At 41.9% G+C, this 13,910-nt stretch overlaps 1 protein-coding gene across 5 annotated transcripts in view; it reads left to right on the top strand.

The window, feature by feature from the left end:
• The first annotated feature begins 1,133 nt into the window (after nucleotides 1–1,133).
• Nucleotides 1,134–13,910, top strand: part of LRCH1 (leucine rich repeats and calponin homology domain containing 1) — a 240,975-nt gene continuing 228,198 nt past the window's right edge. For 4 of the 5 annotated variants that reach the window (XM_072610571.1, XM_072610575.1, XM_072610574.1 and 1 more), the window contains exon 1: nucleotides 1,164–1,617. In XM_072610571.1, the coding sequence (XP_072466672.1) occupies nucleotides 1,302–1,617 (316 nt within the window). In that variant the 5' untranslated portion in view covers nucleotides 1,164–1,301. Of the gene's footprint in view, nucleotides 1,618–13,910 lie in introns of all 5 variants that reach the window. The other variant, XM_072610573.1, reaches the window with a different exon arrangement.

Below are 13,910 nucleotides of genomic sequence, written 5' to 3'. Positions count from 1 at the left end.
AGTCATCCTGGAGGAGCAGGAGAACTTGCTAGCATGTTTCCCTCTTTGTTTCTTGATGACGAGGTGAGAGCCGAGAGGCAGAGAAAATTCACTCAGAAGACACTGGTAAGAGACCCCAGGTTCCATGGGTTAAGAATATGACCTGGTCTAAGAACTTGGATTGACCCCATTATCACACTACCAAACAAGGGCAACTGCGGCTAGCGTCTACCGACACCCAACCCACCAAGGTCCTGGGACGCAAGACGTCCTTTTTCACTTAATTCTCTCTCCCCATGGTATCTTTTTTTATACTTCTAGTAAATCGTCCTTTACAACAAACAAACAAAACAATCCTTCCTTCCCGAGTCTCGGTGACTTCCAACAATTACTCTGCAAAAATCGCGTCTTCAAATCCCCTCCCCCCAGCCCCAAGTCCTCGGCTTTCTTACACTTCCAAAATGGGACCGGGAGTGGATGGATGGACAGTGGACACGGATCTGTAGGAATGGGGGTGCGACCCCGTGGGTACCAAGCCATCTCCCAAACCTGCTGAGTTTGGCACACCCCTTCTTTGCTACATTTGCATCCCCTCTAAAACCCAGCCATGACCCTGACCTTGGGGATTCCCAATGACAGGAGAAAAGGAAGTCCTTGGCGTTTGGGGTCGGCCCTTCACCCTCTGTGTGTGTGTGGCGGGGGGAGGCTCCTTCCCCATCGCCAGGGGCTGCCCCCCTCGCCCGGAGCTGACTTCTCTTTGTTGCGGGTGCCTCTATCCCTCCTTCCCTCCCTCCTCGGGGCTGGCACCTCGCTCGCTGGGCGCAGTCCGTCCCTCTTTGCTCTCCACCCTCTTGCGGAGGCGGAGGCGGGGACAGCCAGCCCAACCTCCCCCCTCCGCCCCCCACTTGTCTGAAGTCGCGCCTCTCGCCCGCGGGGGCTGTGGGCATGCTCAGTGGACTGGTTGGGGCAAGTTGGACTTGCCCCGGAGGACGCATTTGCCCTAACCGGGTCTCGGGGCTGGATTGACAGCTTGGGGAAGAAGGAGGAGGAGGAAGAGAGGCCGGAGAGGAGGGCGCCCCAGCCGGAGACACATGCGCGCTCCCGCCGCCGCCGTCCTCCGCTTCCCAGGGAAAGGAAAGCCCTAAGAATCGGGCAGCCGCGGCCGGCCCTCTCCGCGCTCTGGCCCCGTCCCCGCGCCGCCGCCCGCCCGCCGGCTCCTGGACGGAAGGGCGCACCCCGACGCCCCGTCTCCGCTTCCCCCAGGGGGCGCAGAGACCCCCCGCCGGTGCGGAGGGGCGGGGTGGGGGGGCCCGGGGAAGAAGATGGCGACGCTGGGCAGCGAGCCCCAACCTTTCGCCCCTGCGCTCCCGGCTGCAGCCTCGCACCAGCATCACCATCACCACCATCACCATCACCATCTTCCGCACCACGGCGGGGCCGGGGGAGTAGCTGGCGGCGGGGCCGGCGCGGGGCCGGGGGGCGGCGGGGGAGGCTACAACCTGCCCCTGAACCGCGGTCTGGAGCGGGCGCTCGAGGAGGCGGCCAACTCCGGGGGGCTCAACCTCAGCGCCCGCAAGCTGAAGGAGTTTCCCAGGACCGTGGCCCTCGGACATGACCTCTCGGACACCGTGCAGGCAGGTGAGTGAGTGCGCGGCTGCCACGCGCCGGTGTGCCACCTTCCTGCCAGGCTGCTGGGGGGCTGGGGTCCATAACCTGGGCACCCTCTGGTGTGTGTGTGTGTGTGTGTGTGTGTGTGTGTGTGTGTGTGTGTGTGCGGGTGTATGTGTGTGTGTATGTGTGTGTGTGTGTGTGTGCGGGTGTGTATGTGTGCGTGTGTGTGTGCGCGGGGAAGGGAGAAGGGCGGGGGCTTGGCGTTGTGCGGTTCACGGATCCCAAGTTGGCTCCACATCTTCCGGATGGGCCTGTCTCGTGTGCGCCGGGGAAAACCGCGGCGCGCCTCCGCCTGAGCTTGCGTGTGTGTGTGTGTGTGTGTGTGTGTGTGTGTGTGTGTGTGTGTGTGTGCGCGTGTGTGCATGGACTCATGCCTGCGTGCTCGTGGGCGGGGGCGGGCTCCCCCACGTCCACATCCTGCCGCGGCTCTCGGTGCGCTGCGGGGTAGCCGGGACCAACAACTCGCAGGCGCCTTTGGGTGCAAGTGTCGGGATCTGGCGGGCGAGGTTGCCGGGTGGGCCGGGTGGGTGTGACTGACACATGCCTTCGCCCCGCCGTGCCCTGCTCTCGGCTACTGCGCACACGCACAACCGCCTCTCCGGGCTCGGGTGTTGGTGCCTGTCTATTGGCTGGGTGTTTGTGAATGAACAGGCGCCGGCGCTTTGCCCACGGCACCTAAGGAGCCTAGGCTCTGGGTACGCGGTGAAGTCATGTGTGCGTGTGTGTGTCTGTGTATGTGTGTGTCTGTGTCTGTGTGTGTGTGTGTCTGTGTATGTGTGTGTGTGTGTCTGTGTGTGTGTGTCTGTGTATGTGTGTGTGTCTGTGTGTGCGTGTGTGTGCGTGTGTGTGTCTGTGTATGTCTGTGTGTGTGTCTGTGTGTGTGTGTCAGTGTGTGTGTGTCTGTGTCTGTGTCTCTGTGTGTCTGTGTGTGTGTGTCTGTGTATGTCTGTGTGTGTGTCTGTGTGTGCGTGTGTGTGTCTGTGTGTCTCTGTGTGTGTCTGTGTGTGCGTGTGTGTCCGTGTCCTTGTGTCTGTGTCTGTGTCTCTGTGTCTCTGTGTGTGTCTGTGTGTGCGTGTGTGTGTCTGTGTGTCTGTGTGTGTGTCTGTGTGTGCGTGTGTGTCCGTGTCCTTGTGTCTGTGTCTCTGTGTCTCTGTGTGTGTCTGTGTGTGTGTGTCAGTGTGTGTGTGTCTGTGTGTGTGTGTCTGTGTGTGTGTGTCTGTGTCTGTGTGCGTGTGTCTGTGTGCGTGTGTCTGTGTGTCTGTGTCTGTGTGTCTGTGTGTGCGTGTGTGTGTCTGTGTATGTCTGTGTGTGTGTCTGTGTGTGTGTGTCAGTGTGTGTGTGTCTGTGTCTGTGTCTCTGTGTCTCTGTGTGTGTCTGTGTGTGTGTGTGTCTGTGTATGTCTGTGTGTGTGTCTGTGTGTGCGTGTGTGTGTCTGTGTGTCTCTGTGTGTGTGTCTGTGTGTGCGTGTGTGTCCGTGTCCTTGTGTCTGTGTCTGTGTCTCTGTGTCTCTGTGTGTGTCTGTGTGTGCGTGTGTGTGTCTGTGTGTCTCTGTGTGTGTGTCTGTGTGTGCGTGTGTGTCCGTGTCCTTGTGTCTGTGTCTGTGTGCGTGTGTCTGTGTGCGTGTGTCTGTGTGTCTGTGTCTGTGTGTCTGTGTGTGTCTGTGTGTGTGTTCTCCCCACATCTGCAGCCTCCCGAGCACTCGGAGTGGCTCCTCGCACACATCTCCTTGTTACCACATCCTCCATTAGATGTTACCAGAGACTTAGGGCTTGAATGAGGGATCCTTCCTGTTTCTGCTGCGGTGTGCAGCTGTCTGGTATTGGAGCAAACTGTGTGTTCTGCAGTGATTGGTTCTGACCCGCACAGTCCTTCACTGGCCGTATTTAGTGGTCCTTAACCTGCGATCTTCAGGGCCAGTGGAAGTCACCTCACAAGAAAAGAGATGGAAGTAGCCCCTTAATAGGAGCCCTGCAAGTTGCAGCCCATGCCAATGAACAGCCAACCTTTGCAAGTTATGTCATGTGTTGACATTTCTACAAAGTCTGTTTTTCCTTTGCTGACTTATAATACATAACACATCCCTCAGAATACACACTGCACGGTGGGGTGGGATCCAGGACTGAGATCCTTATACAACTTACTTTGTTTTGAACAGCAAAATTTTAGTTCCCATACTTGGGTTTATTTCATGGCAAACCTTAATCCTTCCCCAGGACCAAGTTTTTTTTAGTTCTTGGCTTGCTCAAGGGCTTCTTAGTTTGTTCTATTTTTCTCATATGTTGAAAGTTCCTTGTCTGATTACAGTACTGGGCCTGATTTCCTTTCCACTCCAGAGAGAAAATACAAATTCCTCTTGTGGTTTAAGAGTGGAGAAAGCAGCTTCAGCTTTTGGAAGACAGGGCCAGCCAGGGCTATTATATTTGAAGCAGACCTTAAGAGAGTCAGAGTTCTGTAACTTGGATTTAAGAATACTCAGGGTCAAGCAAGGAGTTGGGGATTTCCAGATATGTGCTGGCCACAGTTGGGTAGTCTCTTTTCTGTGATCTCACTTCTTAGCCACATCTTCTCAAGCAAAAGTAATTCCCCAAATTGATTGGATTATGCAAAGCCTTTTTTTTTTTTTTGGAGGGGCTGGTTTTAAGTAATTTTATCCTCTAGAACATGTCATGTGTCTTAAGGTAGACTTAGGGGTGTTTTGCATCAAGATACCATGAGACACAGAATTGTATATGAGACAGGAAAAAAGGATGACTAGAAAAATTACAATATTGAGATTTAAATTGTGTACCCTCCGAAATTTATTTGGTTAAATTATAATCTTTTTTCCTCAAAATGGGAAAGTTATACCTACTTTTCATATTTGCTTTCACTTTCCTTTAGTTTAATAATGTTTTTAAAGATCAGAGATCACATCTTTTGGTTTCATTATATATCAGTATAATGTAATAGTTGTCTCATGTTGTCTCAATAATAAATTATTATTGGGACTCAGTATTTCCTGTCCTTCCCTTCCCTTTTTTAATGTAATTCTAGTTGTGAGTTCCTTGGATTAATCATAGGACTTAGAGCTGGAAATAGCGGTAGAGACTATCTAGTCAAAATCCTTCCTTTTTACCAACACGGAAACTCACCAGGGTGTAAAGTGACTTGCTCAGGTCCCATAGGTAGCAGCACTGGGATTGAAAACCAGGTCTTTTGACTCTAAATCCAGTGCTTTTTCTATAATAGGACACTTGTAATTAGCTCATTTGATATTGTATAAATTCTAGATAATGACATTCTTCTAAAGCCTTCTTTAAGCTAAAAATGGAATCTTAATGAGGAGTCTTTAGAGGGCAACTAAATAAAAATGGAGAACTGTGTTGCTGATGCTCTGATTTGGGATCTGAAGACAGATCTGCTGAAAGATTTTCAGATGCTGGAGAGAAACCAGTCTTCAGAACATCTTTGCTTTGAATCATTCATTCTCTCCTAAAGGTTGCTTACTCAAATGCTTTTTTGATATTTGGAAAAGCAGTAAGTAAAGCAAGTATTTAAATTGCCTCTAGACTGCTTAATGTTGACATTTCCTATCTGTAAAAGTTAGTATCACAGAACAGAAAGCATCAATATTAAAACATGAAGGAAAGAATGGTTTCTCACCTGCTCACTTTAGTTTTAAAAATGTGTCAGAAACTGAAATTTAAAGGTCTTCAAAGGATGGGGATGCAAAGTTGTGAAAATCTTTCAGCCAATGAATAACCATTTATTAATTGCTTGATATGTATCAGACCCTGTTGAAGGTCTTGGGGAAACAAAGTCAAAAGCCACAACAGTCCCTGACCTCAGGGGGCTTCCAGTATGGCCAAGGAGACAACATATATATATATATATTTGTAGGTATATAAATGCCTTTTGTACATGTATTTGTATGTGTGTATACATATATAAGTATATGTATGTGTGTATATATAATATATGCATAATATATTATATATAATATACATATACACATATACATATATGTATTCACACATAATATATACACAGATATACACATGCATATACATATGTATATGCCTTTTGCTTGGGCTCAGAAAATACCTTTCTGTTAAGTGCAATAATGAGTTAGGTAACCTTTGTAAAAGTATCTGTAGTAATGGCTAACCTCTGTGGAAATCAGCAGCCCCAGGTATTCAGAGAGGAAGCATGGTGAAGTAGAGTGGAAAAGGTACTAGACCCAGAGATTTGGAACACCAGAGTTTCAATATCATTTTAAATAGTTTTGTGACCTTGGACAAGTCACTTGAAACCTACCTCATATGTAAAAATGTAATTAGACTCAGAGCTTATTTGCCCTTGTTTTAGACATCTAAAAATAAATGTTAAATTAAGAGGTTTTCTTCTCTGATTTCCAAACCCACAGCAAATTAGATGTGGGCTGCTATATGCAGGTACACAAATAGTGGTTGATTGATAGTATGAGAAAATGCTGGAAAAACTATAGAATATTATTTTCTTTGGGAGTGAGTCAAGAAGTATACAAACCAACTTATGGGGTGCATCTTTGTATTATGGCACTGTAATGTTTATGATAACTTTCATACATCAAGGAAACATATATTCAAAGAATTTTGTTCTTACACAAAAATTAAAAAATAAAATAAAAAATTTTGAGTCCTTACAGAGGTTAAATTTGATTATCTAGAATGAATATTTTCCAAAGCCTCTCAATAGCTTTAGTTTTACTGTATAGCCATTTACAGAGCTGGCAAGCCGGCCTATCTGAAGCAGCAGGGTTCCCTGAGGGAGAGATGGCAGGCAGCATGTTCCAAGCAAGTCAAACCACCACCACCACCTTGACCACAGTCTACCCTCAGACTCTGATGGAAACAGCCCAGGACTCTGTACTCAAGAGCTCGGAGAATAGCAATATCCTCCAGGCCTCTGGACCTGCTTCCAGCCCAGCTCCCACAGCCATCATTGATTTATCCCAGTCATTGTGGAGAAGAGGCCCACCTTCCTTATTACCACGAGCAACAGCTGTTAACCCAATGCCACCATCAGGAAGATAAGCACAGGGCTTTGGGAGTGGCAGAACCCACCAGACCACCTGTCCTTCTAGCCCAGCCCTCACAGCCATCATCTGCAGAAGGACCTTCTGTGAAGAAGAGGCCCCACCATCTGCCACTTACAGGGCAAGCCTTGTAAGTCTGTCCTGAAGGGAGAAACAGGAGGCAGCATGTACTAGCCACCACTACTTTTCTGATCACACATACCCCCACAGACCCTGATGGAGACAGCTCAGAAGTTCACCAACTCAAGAGCCAGGGGAATTGCAATACATTCAGCCCTTGTTCATTAGCCATCCTGGGAAGCAGCTCTTGGAGATGATCCTGGCAACTGTTCCTGAAGGGGCCATAGCCTCCCATCTTTTGAAGATTCAAAAAAGAAAAATTTTGTCACCAAAGTCCTTGAGCACTATCAAATTGTTCAACAACAGAAACTGATATGCTTTTATTAAGGGGAATAATATTCACGGAGAGGCATTGCCATGAACTATGGGACCTTTCATTCTGATTTGTAGCTGGGACCTTTCATTCTGATTTGTAGCTGAAACCTTCTGTGGATATCACCCCTCCCCCCATTAGAATATGAGTTCCTTGAGAGCAAGGACTATCTTTTCTGTTTTATCTAGCCCTTAGCACAGTACTTTGTACACAGTCTTATTAACAGTGCTTAATAAATGTTTTGTTCATTCATAGATGTGTCCGTTGTGCTATTGATAGGCAGGTAGAGGAGTGAATAAAACATTAAACTTGGACTTAGGAAGACCAGGATTTAAATTCTGCCCCAGGTACTAGCTGAGTGAGCCTGGGCAAGTCACTTAATTTCTTTGAGCTTCAATTTCTTCATCTGTAAAATGGGGTTAGTAATAGTATGAAGACAGTTGTGTGAAAGTTGTTAGATAATGTATGTGAAGGGCTTTATAAATCTGAAATCCTTTATCAGAGCTATTACTAAATCATTTAATGAGGCAATTGACAAGCATACCTGTTAGAGAATTGGACTGGTTTTTTTTTCCTAGCTCTTTGTGTCCCTCTCCCAAACCACCCCCTCCCCTCTGCCAGTGCCTAGTACAGTGATCTGTCCATAGACAGATTTAATTTTGAAGATGTCATTTTTTTTTTGTTTCAACTTTTCTACTTGTTTAGTAAAAGTAATAAGTAACATCAGCAACCTTTAAAACCATCAGCAACTTTGGAAACTAGTTTGAGATGCTTGTTAAGCAGCATTATATAATAAACACCATAGTGTGTTTAAATTGGGTGATTACTTTTAGAACCTCTAGTAGTCCAAAATATTTTCCCCCTTCTTTTATGAACTGAAGAGATTCTTGCTCATTGACTTTTTAAAATAAGGTTGCGGGCCCTACTTTCATTTTATCAAGAATTTTGACAAATTACCTTAATTACTGAGGATTATTATTCAGGATGAAAAGTACATTGAATTCAACATACTCTTTTATTTAAAGGGTAACCTATTATCAAATATAGTTGTTGTGGGCAAAGCATTTTGTAAATAGGTTAGTGTGACTAATGAATAATTAGAATGAAGAGAGGATTGAGGAATGAGGGAGGAGAGGAATGTATGTCCAGGGTAAATGGGAAGAAGATCTTGAAAAGTAAAGATCTTAGACTTGATATTCTGGGAAAGCAAGAAGATTTAAATGAGAGGAAGAATATGTGGCCACAGTGGGTAAATAAAAATATAATCCATCACCAATACCTTGGATCAGACCTCAGCTGGCAAATACAATCCCAAATCAAATTAGATATTTATTATATTCAGGATATTTTGGGAGATACAAGTAATTATCATCTGTTGAGGAGTTGTATTTCCAGTTGAGAAGATAAGATAAAATATTTAGGAGAAATTAACTACTGGCATAATCATTAAGTAACAGTTTGCCAGTAACGGAAGAGATGCCACAGTACAAGTATAGTGATTATCAGATTAATGGTATGCATAAAAAGTACTATGTGTAATGGAAAAGAACCATCATGAAAATGATGGTTAGTGGAGATTTTCTAGATATACGGGAATTTTTGTTAGATCATGAAGGGTGAATTGGATTTGGATAGACTGAGGATGAGGAGAGAGAGCTCAGAGACAAACGCATGTCTGTCTGGAGAATAGCGTACAAATTTACATGGGGGAGATACAGGATTTTCTGCGACAACTGCAAAAGTGCGTTATAGATTGTGTAGAAGGCTTTAATCTCCAGGGTAAGGAGTTTATACTTTACCATAGTCAGCAGGGAACCATTGAATGCTTTCATGAAGGGGATTATATAATCAAGTCTATGAGATGATGGTTAAGGACTTCAGTTACAAGATAGAAATTGAATATAGGGAGCAACATAGGATGAAAAAATGACCTAAAGAGTGTAAATTAATTTGGTGGTTTAATGTCTGAGATACCAGTAAAAAGTAGATGCCCCTTGGTAAAGATTAAGAAGTTAAGCTGTGTGGAGAGGGTTTGGCAGAGGTTTTATTACCATTTGGCTTTTGAGTACTTCCCAAAGTTTTACCAAATATTCTCATTTAGCAATTTTTAGAAGAATGTTGGAGACTGTGAAATCCGAAGAAAAGAACAGTTGAAAACTTAACTTTTAAGTGGCAGAGGTTTTTGAAATATCTGAAACTGATTATCTTAAATCATTTCATGATTCAAATTATTGTTAAAGAACTTTTGAAAGTTGTTTTTCATAATTTTCATTGAGTTTTTTCATTCTTTTCCATTTTTACTAAGAAACTGAAGAATTAACTTAGAATAAGCTTTAAGAAATAGTAAGTCTGCCTTGTTTGAGATCTTTGGTAACAAATGTATGAGATTAATTGGAAAAAGTCTACTTAAAGAGTTTTTGAGAATCTTACGACAACTTCATTATCAGAATGAGAGATGTAGTTCCTGGTCTTATTTAGGACTTAACTGATTCCTTAATAAGAACTCCCATTTTCTATTCCCCTACTTGTGCAAATAGAGGACTTTGAGAGGAAAATAGAAAGGGGAAGGAGGTGGGGGAGGTATCCTGGATGTCCCAGTGTGCCATCTCTGAAATAGGGTTAAAGGAAAACTGTGATCTGTAAATGCCCTTGAACAGGCTGAAGTCTGAGATGTGAAGGTCTTAGGTGCCCCTGATTTGCTTGATCTATAGATAGAGCAAATTTGCTAGAGCCTCTGATATGTGGTCAATCATTCCATAAGCATTTATTAAGCACTTACTATGTACCAGGCTCTCTAGCAATTGACGTGTCTAGAAATGGATGGGTTCCATCATTTGAAATTGAGTAGACTTTAAAACCTGTCAATTCAGGGGAAAATTGTTCAGGATATGACTGTTGTGATTTCAAGTATAATAATTACTTTATTATAAATATCATAAGCATATTTTAGCTGTCTCACTTTGGGAATATTCTTCTGTTTGTAGTTTTCCTATTTTTTCCCCCTTTGGTTGAGGTGGAGGATATTCGCTTTATCAGAGCCTTTTTGAGTGCTGAGGAGGCAAACAACTGACTTGTGTCGTAGTTCTAAATCTTGGTCAAATGTTCAGTACTGCTTCGTTGTGGTATGGCAAAGGCACTTTCCAAAATCATAAATGCTATTCTTATCACTTGTATTACAGGCTGCTTTATTGACAAGGCAGCAGCATACTAATCATGCATCTAGAAAAAGAGCATATAATTATATGCCACACAAACTCCAGGAATTCTAAGAGTTGATTAGTTTACAAAAGGACAAACTAGGACCTTAACTTCATTGTTCCAAAGATCTGACTTAACGGTCTGTCAGTCACTGTAACATTTTAACTTCCATTGGTAAAAAGGTTATATTAGACCGAAATATGGTATATCACAGAGCTTTTTAGGAGTTTAAATATTTTGTGTGTGTATATACATTAAACAATAAATGCTTTGAAATGAAAGAAAGCGTGCATGTCCTTTTTTTAAAGCTACAGTTTTGACATTTCTTTGGCAATGTGATAGGCCGGTGTTTGAATAGTTATGTTATAATATCTAACTACCATTTAAAGTTCATGTTATTTGTGCCAGTTGCCTAGAATTGTTTCTTGTTATTGACTTTTCCTATAGGTCCATTAGGTATAGATTAAAAAACATTGCCTATTTTAGCATAACATTCATCCTTTTCTTTTTACATGCTTCTAAATAGTCCTATTTTTATAACCTTTTAATGTGCCCCTGTAACCATCTCCTTCCAGAGTCTTTATTGGGTGTGCTTTTCAAGAGGTTTGGTAAGCAGAGTAGCAGATGTGCTATGAACTTTATTTGTGGCAGTTATGGGTTTATTAGTGGGGAAAAAACCCCAAAACTATCTTGAGCTTTTGTCAAAACCCAACAAAAACCTGTTTGTGTGGATATGTTCTATATTCCATTGAGCCCTCTGGATATTTGTCCCAGAGGGAAATTAGGTGAACTGTCTGGTCAGTGTAGTAATTCTTTGAAAACCAACTTATATCCTTTTGTACTTTTTTTTTAAAGTTTTTATTGCTGTCTTCTGCTTTTCCCATCACCATAGTTTCTCTCATATCCGTCATCCCTGTGCCCCCTAGAAAGTCATCTTGTAAAAGAAACAGTATTTTTTAAAAGATGAAAAACAAAAAGGAGAGCAAAGAGTCAGTACAACCAATCAATACATCAAAAAAGTCCCCAAACAAGTGTACCATGCAACACTTTTGGATTTCCCATCTCTGCAAAGGGATGGTTTGAGTGTGTCTTTTCATATCTCTTCTTGAGGGCCATTCTTATTCTTTAAAAATTTGCCACATTCCCTTTCGATTGATATTCTGTTGTTTTACTCATTTACGTTGTTGTTGTCATGTGTTGCTGTCTTGGTGCTGCTTACTTCACTCTGCATCAGTTCATATACATCTCAAATACATCTCTGTCTTCATCATATTCATCATTGCTGACAGCACAGTGATATATTCCATTATATTCATGTCCCACAATTTCTTCAGCCATTCTAAATGACTAAATGAGGAGATTGGGCATCTTTCCTTGACTCTCTTATTTGTTGGGAAAAGGTTCTAGTGTATCTTTGTTGTACATGATGGTTTCTTTTGGTTTTAGATAGTTTTTTTTTACTAATGTTAAAAAATGTCCCCCTTGTCTATACTTTGTAGGGTTTTTAGCATACATGAGTGTTGAATTTTGTCAAAGGATATTTCAGCATCTATTGAGATAATCATATGGTTGTATGTTTTTGTTTTTAATATGATTATGTTGATTTTTACCCCCTTTGTACCTGGTTTAAATTCAGTTTGGTCATAATGAATGATTTCTTGGATAAGCCACTGTAGTGTGTTTGACAAGATATTATTTAAATTTTTTGTGTTGATATTCATTAATGATATGAGTCCATAGTTCTGAATTTTATTCTTCCCTGGTACTACAACTGTGTTTTATAAAATGACTCTGGTAGGATGATTTCTTTCTTAGTTTTTGACTATTTGTGTAGTATGGGTACTGATTGTGCTTTAAACATTTAATAGAATTTTGTGAATCCATCAGTATTAGGAGTTTCTTTTCTTTAGTATTTCTTTTACAACTCATTTTATTTCCTTTTTTGATATTGGTTATTTAGGATCTCTATTTGATCTTCTTTCTTTGGCTACTTTATATTTTGAAAGTATTACTCATTTTTGTGTTCTTAGCTTTGTTAGCAGATACTTGCATTAGAGTTATAATGATTTTTGTTTATTTCTTCTGTTTTTTGTTGAGATTTTGCCATGCTCATTTACCATTTTCTCGATTTGAGGTTTATTAATTTAGCTTTTAATTTTATTTATCATTTCTAACTTGTAACCTTTTCAGTAGTTGTATCAGTTGCATAATTAAGATAATTAAATGTAACTTAAATAATTATATCAAATGGCAAAATTACAGTCCATCACAAGTCAATATTTAAAGACTGAGAGTAAAAAAAAAGACCCAAAACCCAAGTAGATTAACATAACTAATGTTTTCTCTGTGTGTGATTTTAAAAAGACTAATAGTGTTCATGGATACATTATAAGTCTCCTGGAGGCTTTCTTTAATGTTATTCTCATGAGCTTGAGAGTTCTTGGATAGCTACGTTTTTCTTTTTTCTTTTCAAATTCTACATGGCTTTAAGTAATCTCATGTGAGATGAATTGTTTAATTAAAAAGGGAAGAAGTCTAAAGGAATGGATGAAATGACATTTGTTAAGCTCTTACTATGTATTAGTACTGTATTAGGCACTGGGGTTATAAAAATTGAGAAAATCAGTGTTTTGGAGGAGCTCACACTAATTGGAGGTGACAGCGCACAGATGCAGATTTAGCTGAAGATGGAAAGGGCTGGCGGGCTTTAGGGTACACTGGCAAGTCAAAATGGCAGTGTTTGGGAATCTGAAGGGTGTGGCAAAATGGAAAGGCTCAGTGGTTCCTACGACTGCGTGGAAAGGGAGATGCTTACTGATCCTCCATTTTACCAGGAAGATTGTAATTGCTAACTTCCTCCTCATCTAATCTGCATGAGTGGCCATGGTTGGGGAGAAGTGTTTTAGCTAGGTGGAACTAACCCATTAGAAAGTTTGAGTGGGTTTGATGGAGTGGAATAGGGGCTGTGGATTCTTTCCTGAGGAGGGCAGCAATGTGGAGGATTCTGCATCTAGCCTGGAAGAGAAATGGAGGTGGGAAATGAACAGTGCTAATGGAGTCTTAGCGCCATTAGAAAGAATGAGGGTAAGGATTTCTTCACATTTGCTTCCACTAGTTGGTCTTCTGAGCCCCTTGGTGAGAGGAAAGCATACACTTGACAGAAATCATCCCATCAATTGACTCATGCTTATGAAAGAACTATATATTCCCCTAAATTTGACTGAGTGTACTGTAGTAAAAAGTAATGTGTTTGGAAAACATCTGTTCCCACAAAATAATTCAGAAATAAAATGAAGTTGTTTACATGAATAAAATGTTTAGGATTGATGAACTGTGAGAGTTTGGCTTCCCCTGCATATCATGGGACTGAAAAATACCTTTGTAATTAGAATTCTCTATTTATTTATGTCAGGCATAGTTTTTTTTTTTTTTTAATTTAAAGTAGCTGATTTTTTTTCTATTAAAGTGCAATAAAGTTAAAAGTAATTTTGAGGATAAAATATTTATGGATCACGTAACATAGAAAAAATTTTGTTTTTTATTTCTTTTTCTTGATAAGAGATTACCACTACT

Source organism: Notamacropus eugenii, chromosome 5 (assembly GCF_028372415.1).
Source record: "Notamacropus eugenii isolate mMacEug1 chromosome 5, mMacEug1.pri_v2, whole genome shotgun sequence".
NCBI classification, from domain to species: domain Eukaryota; kingdom Metazoa; phylum Chordata; class Mammalia; order Diprotodontia; family Macropodidae; genus Notamacropus; species Notamacropus eugenii.
The sequence above is the reverse complement of the archived record's forward strand: the minus strand, read 5'-3'. Positions and strand labels throughout refer to the sequence as shown.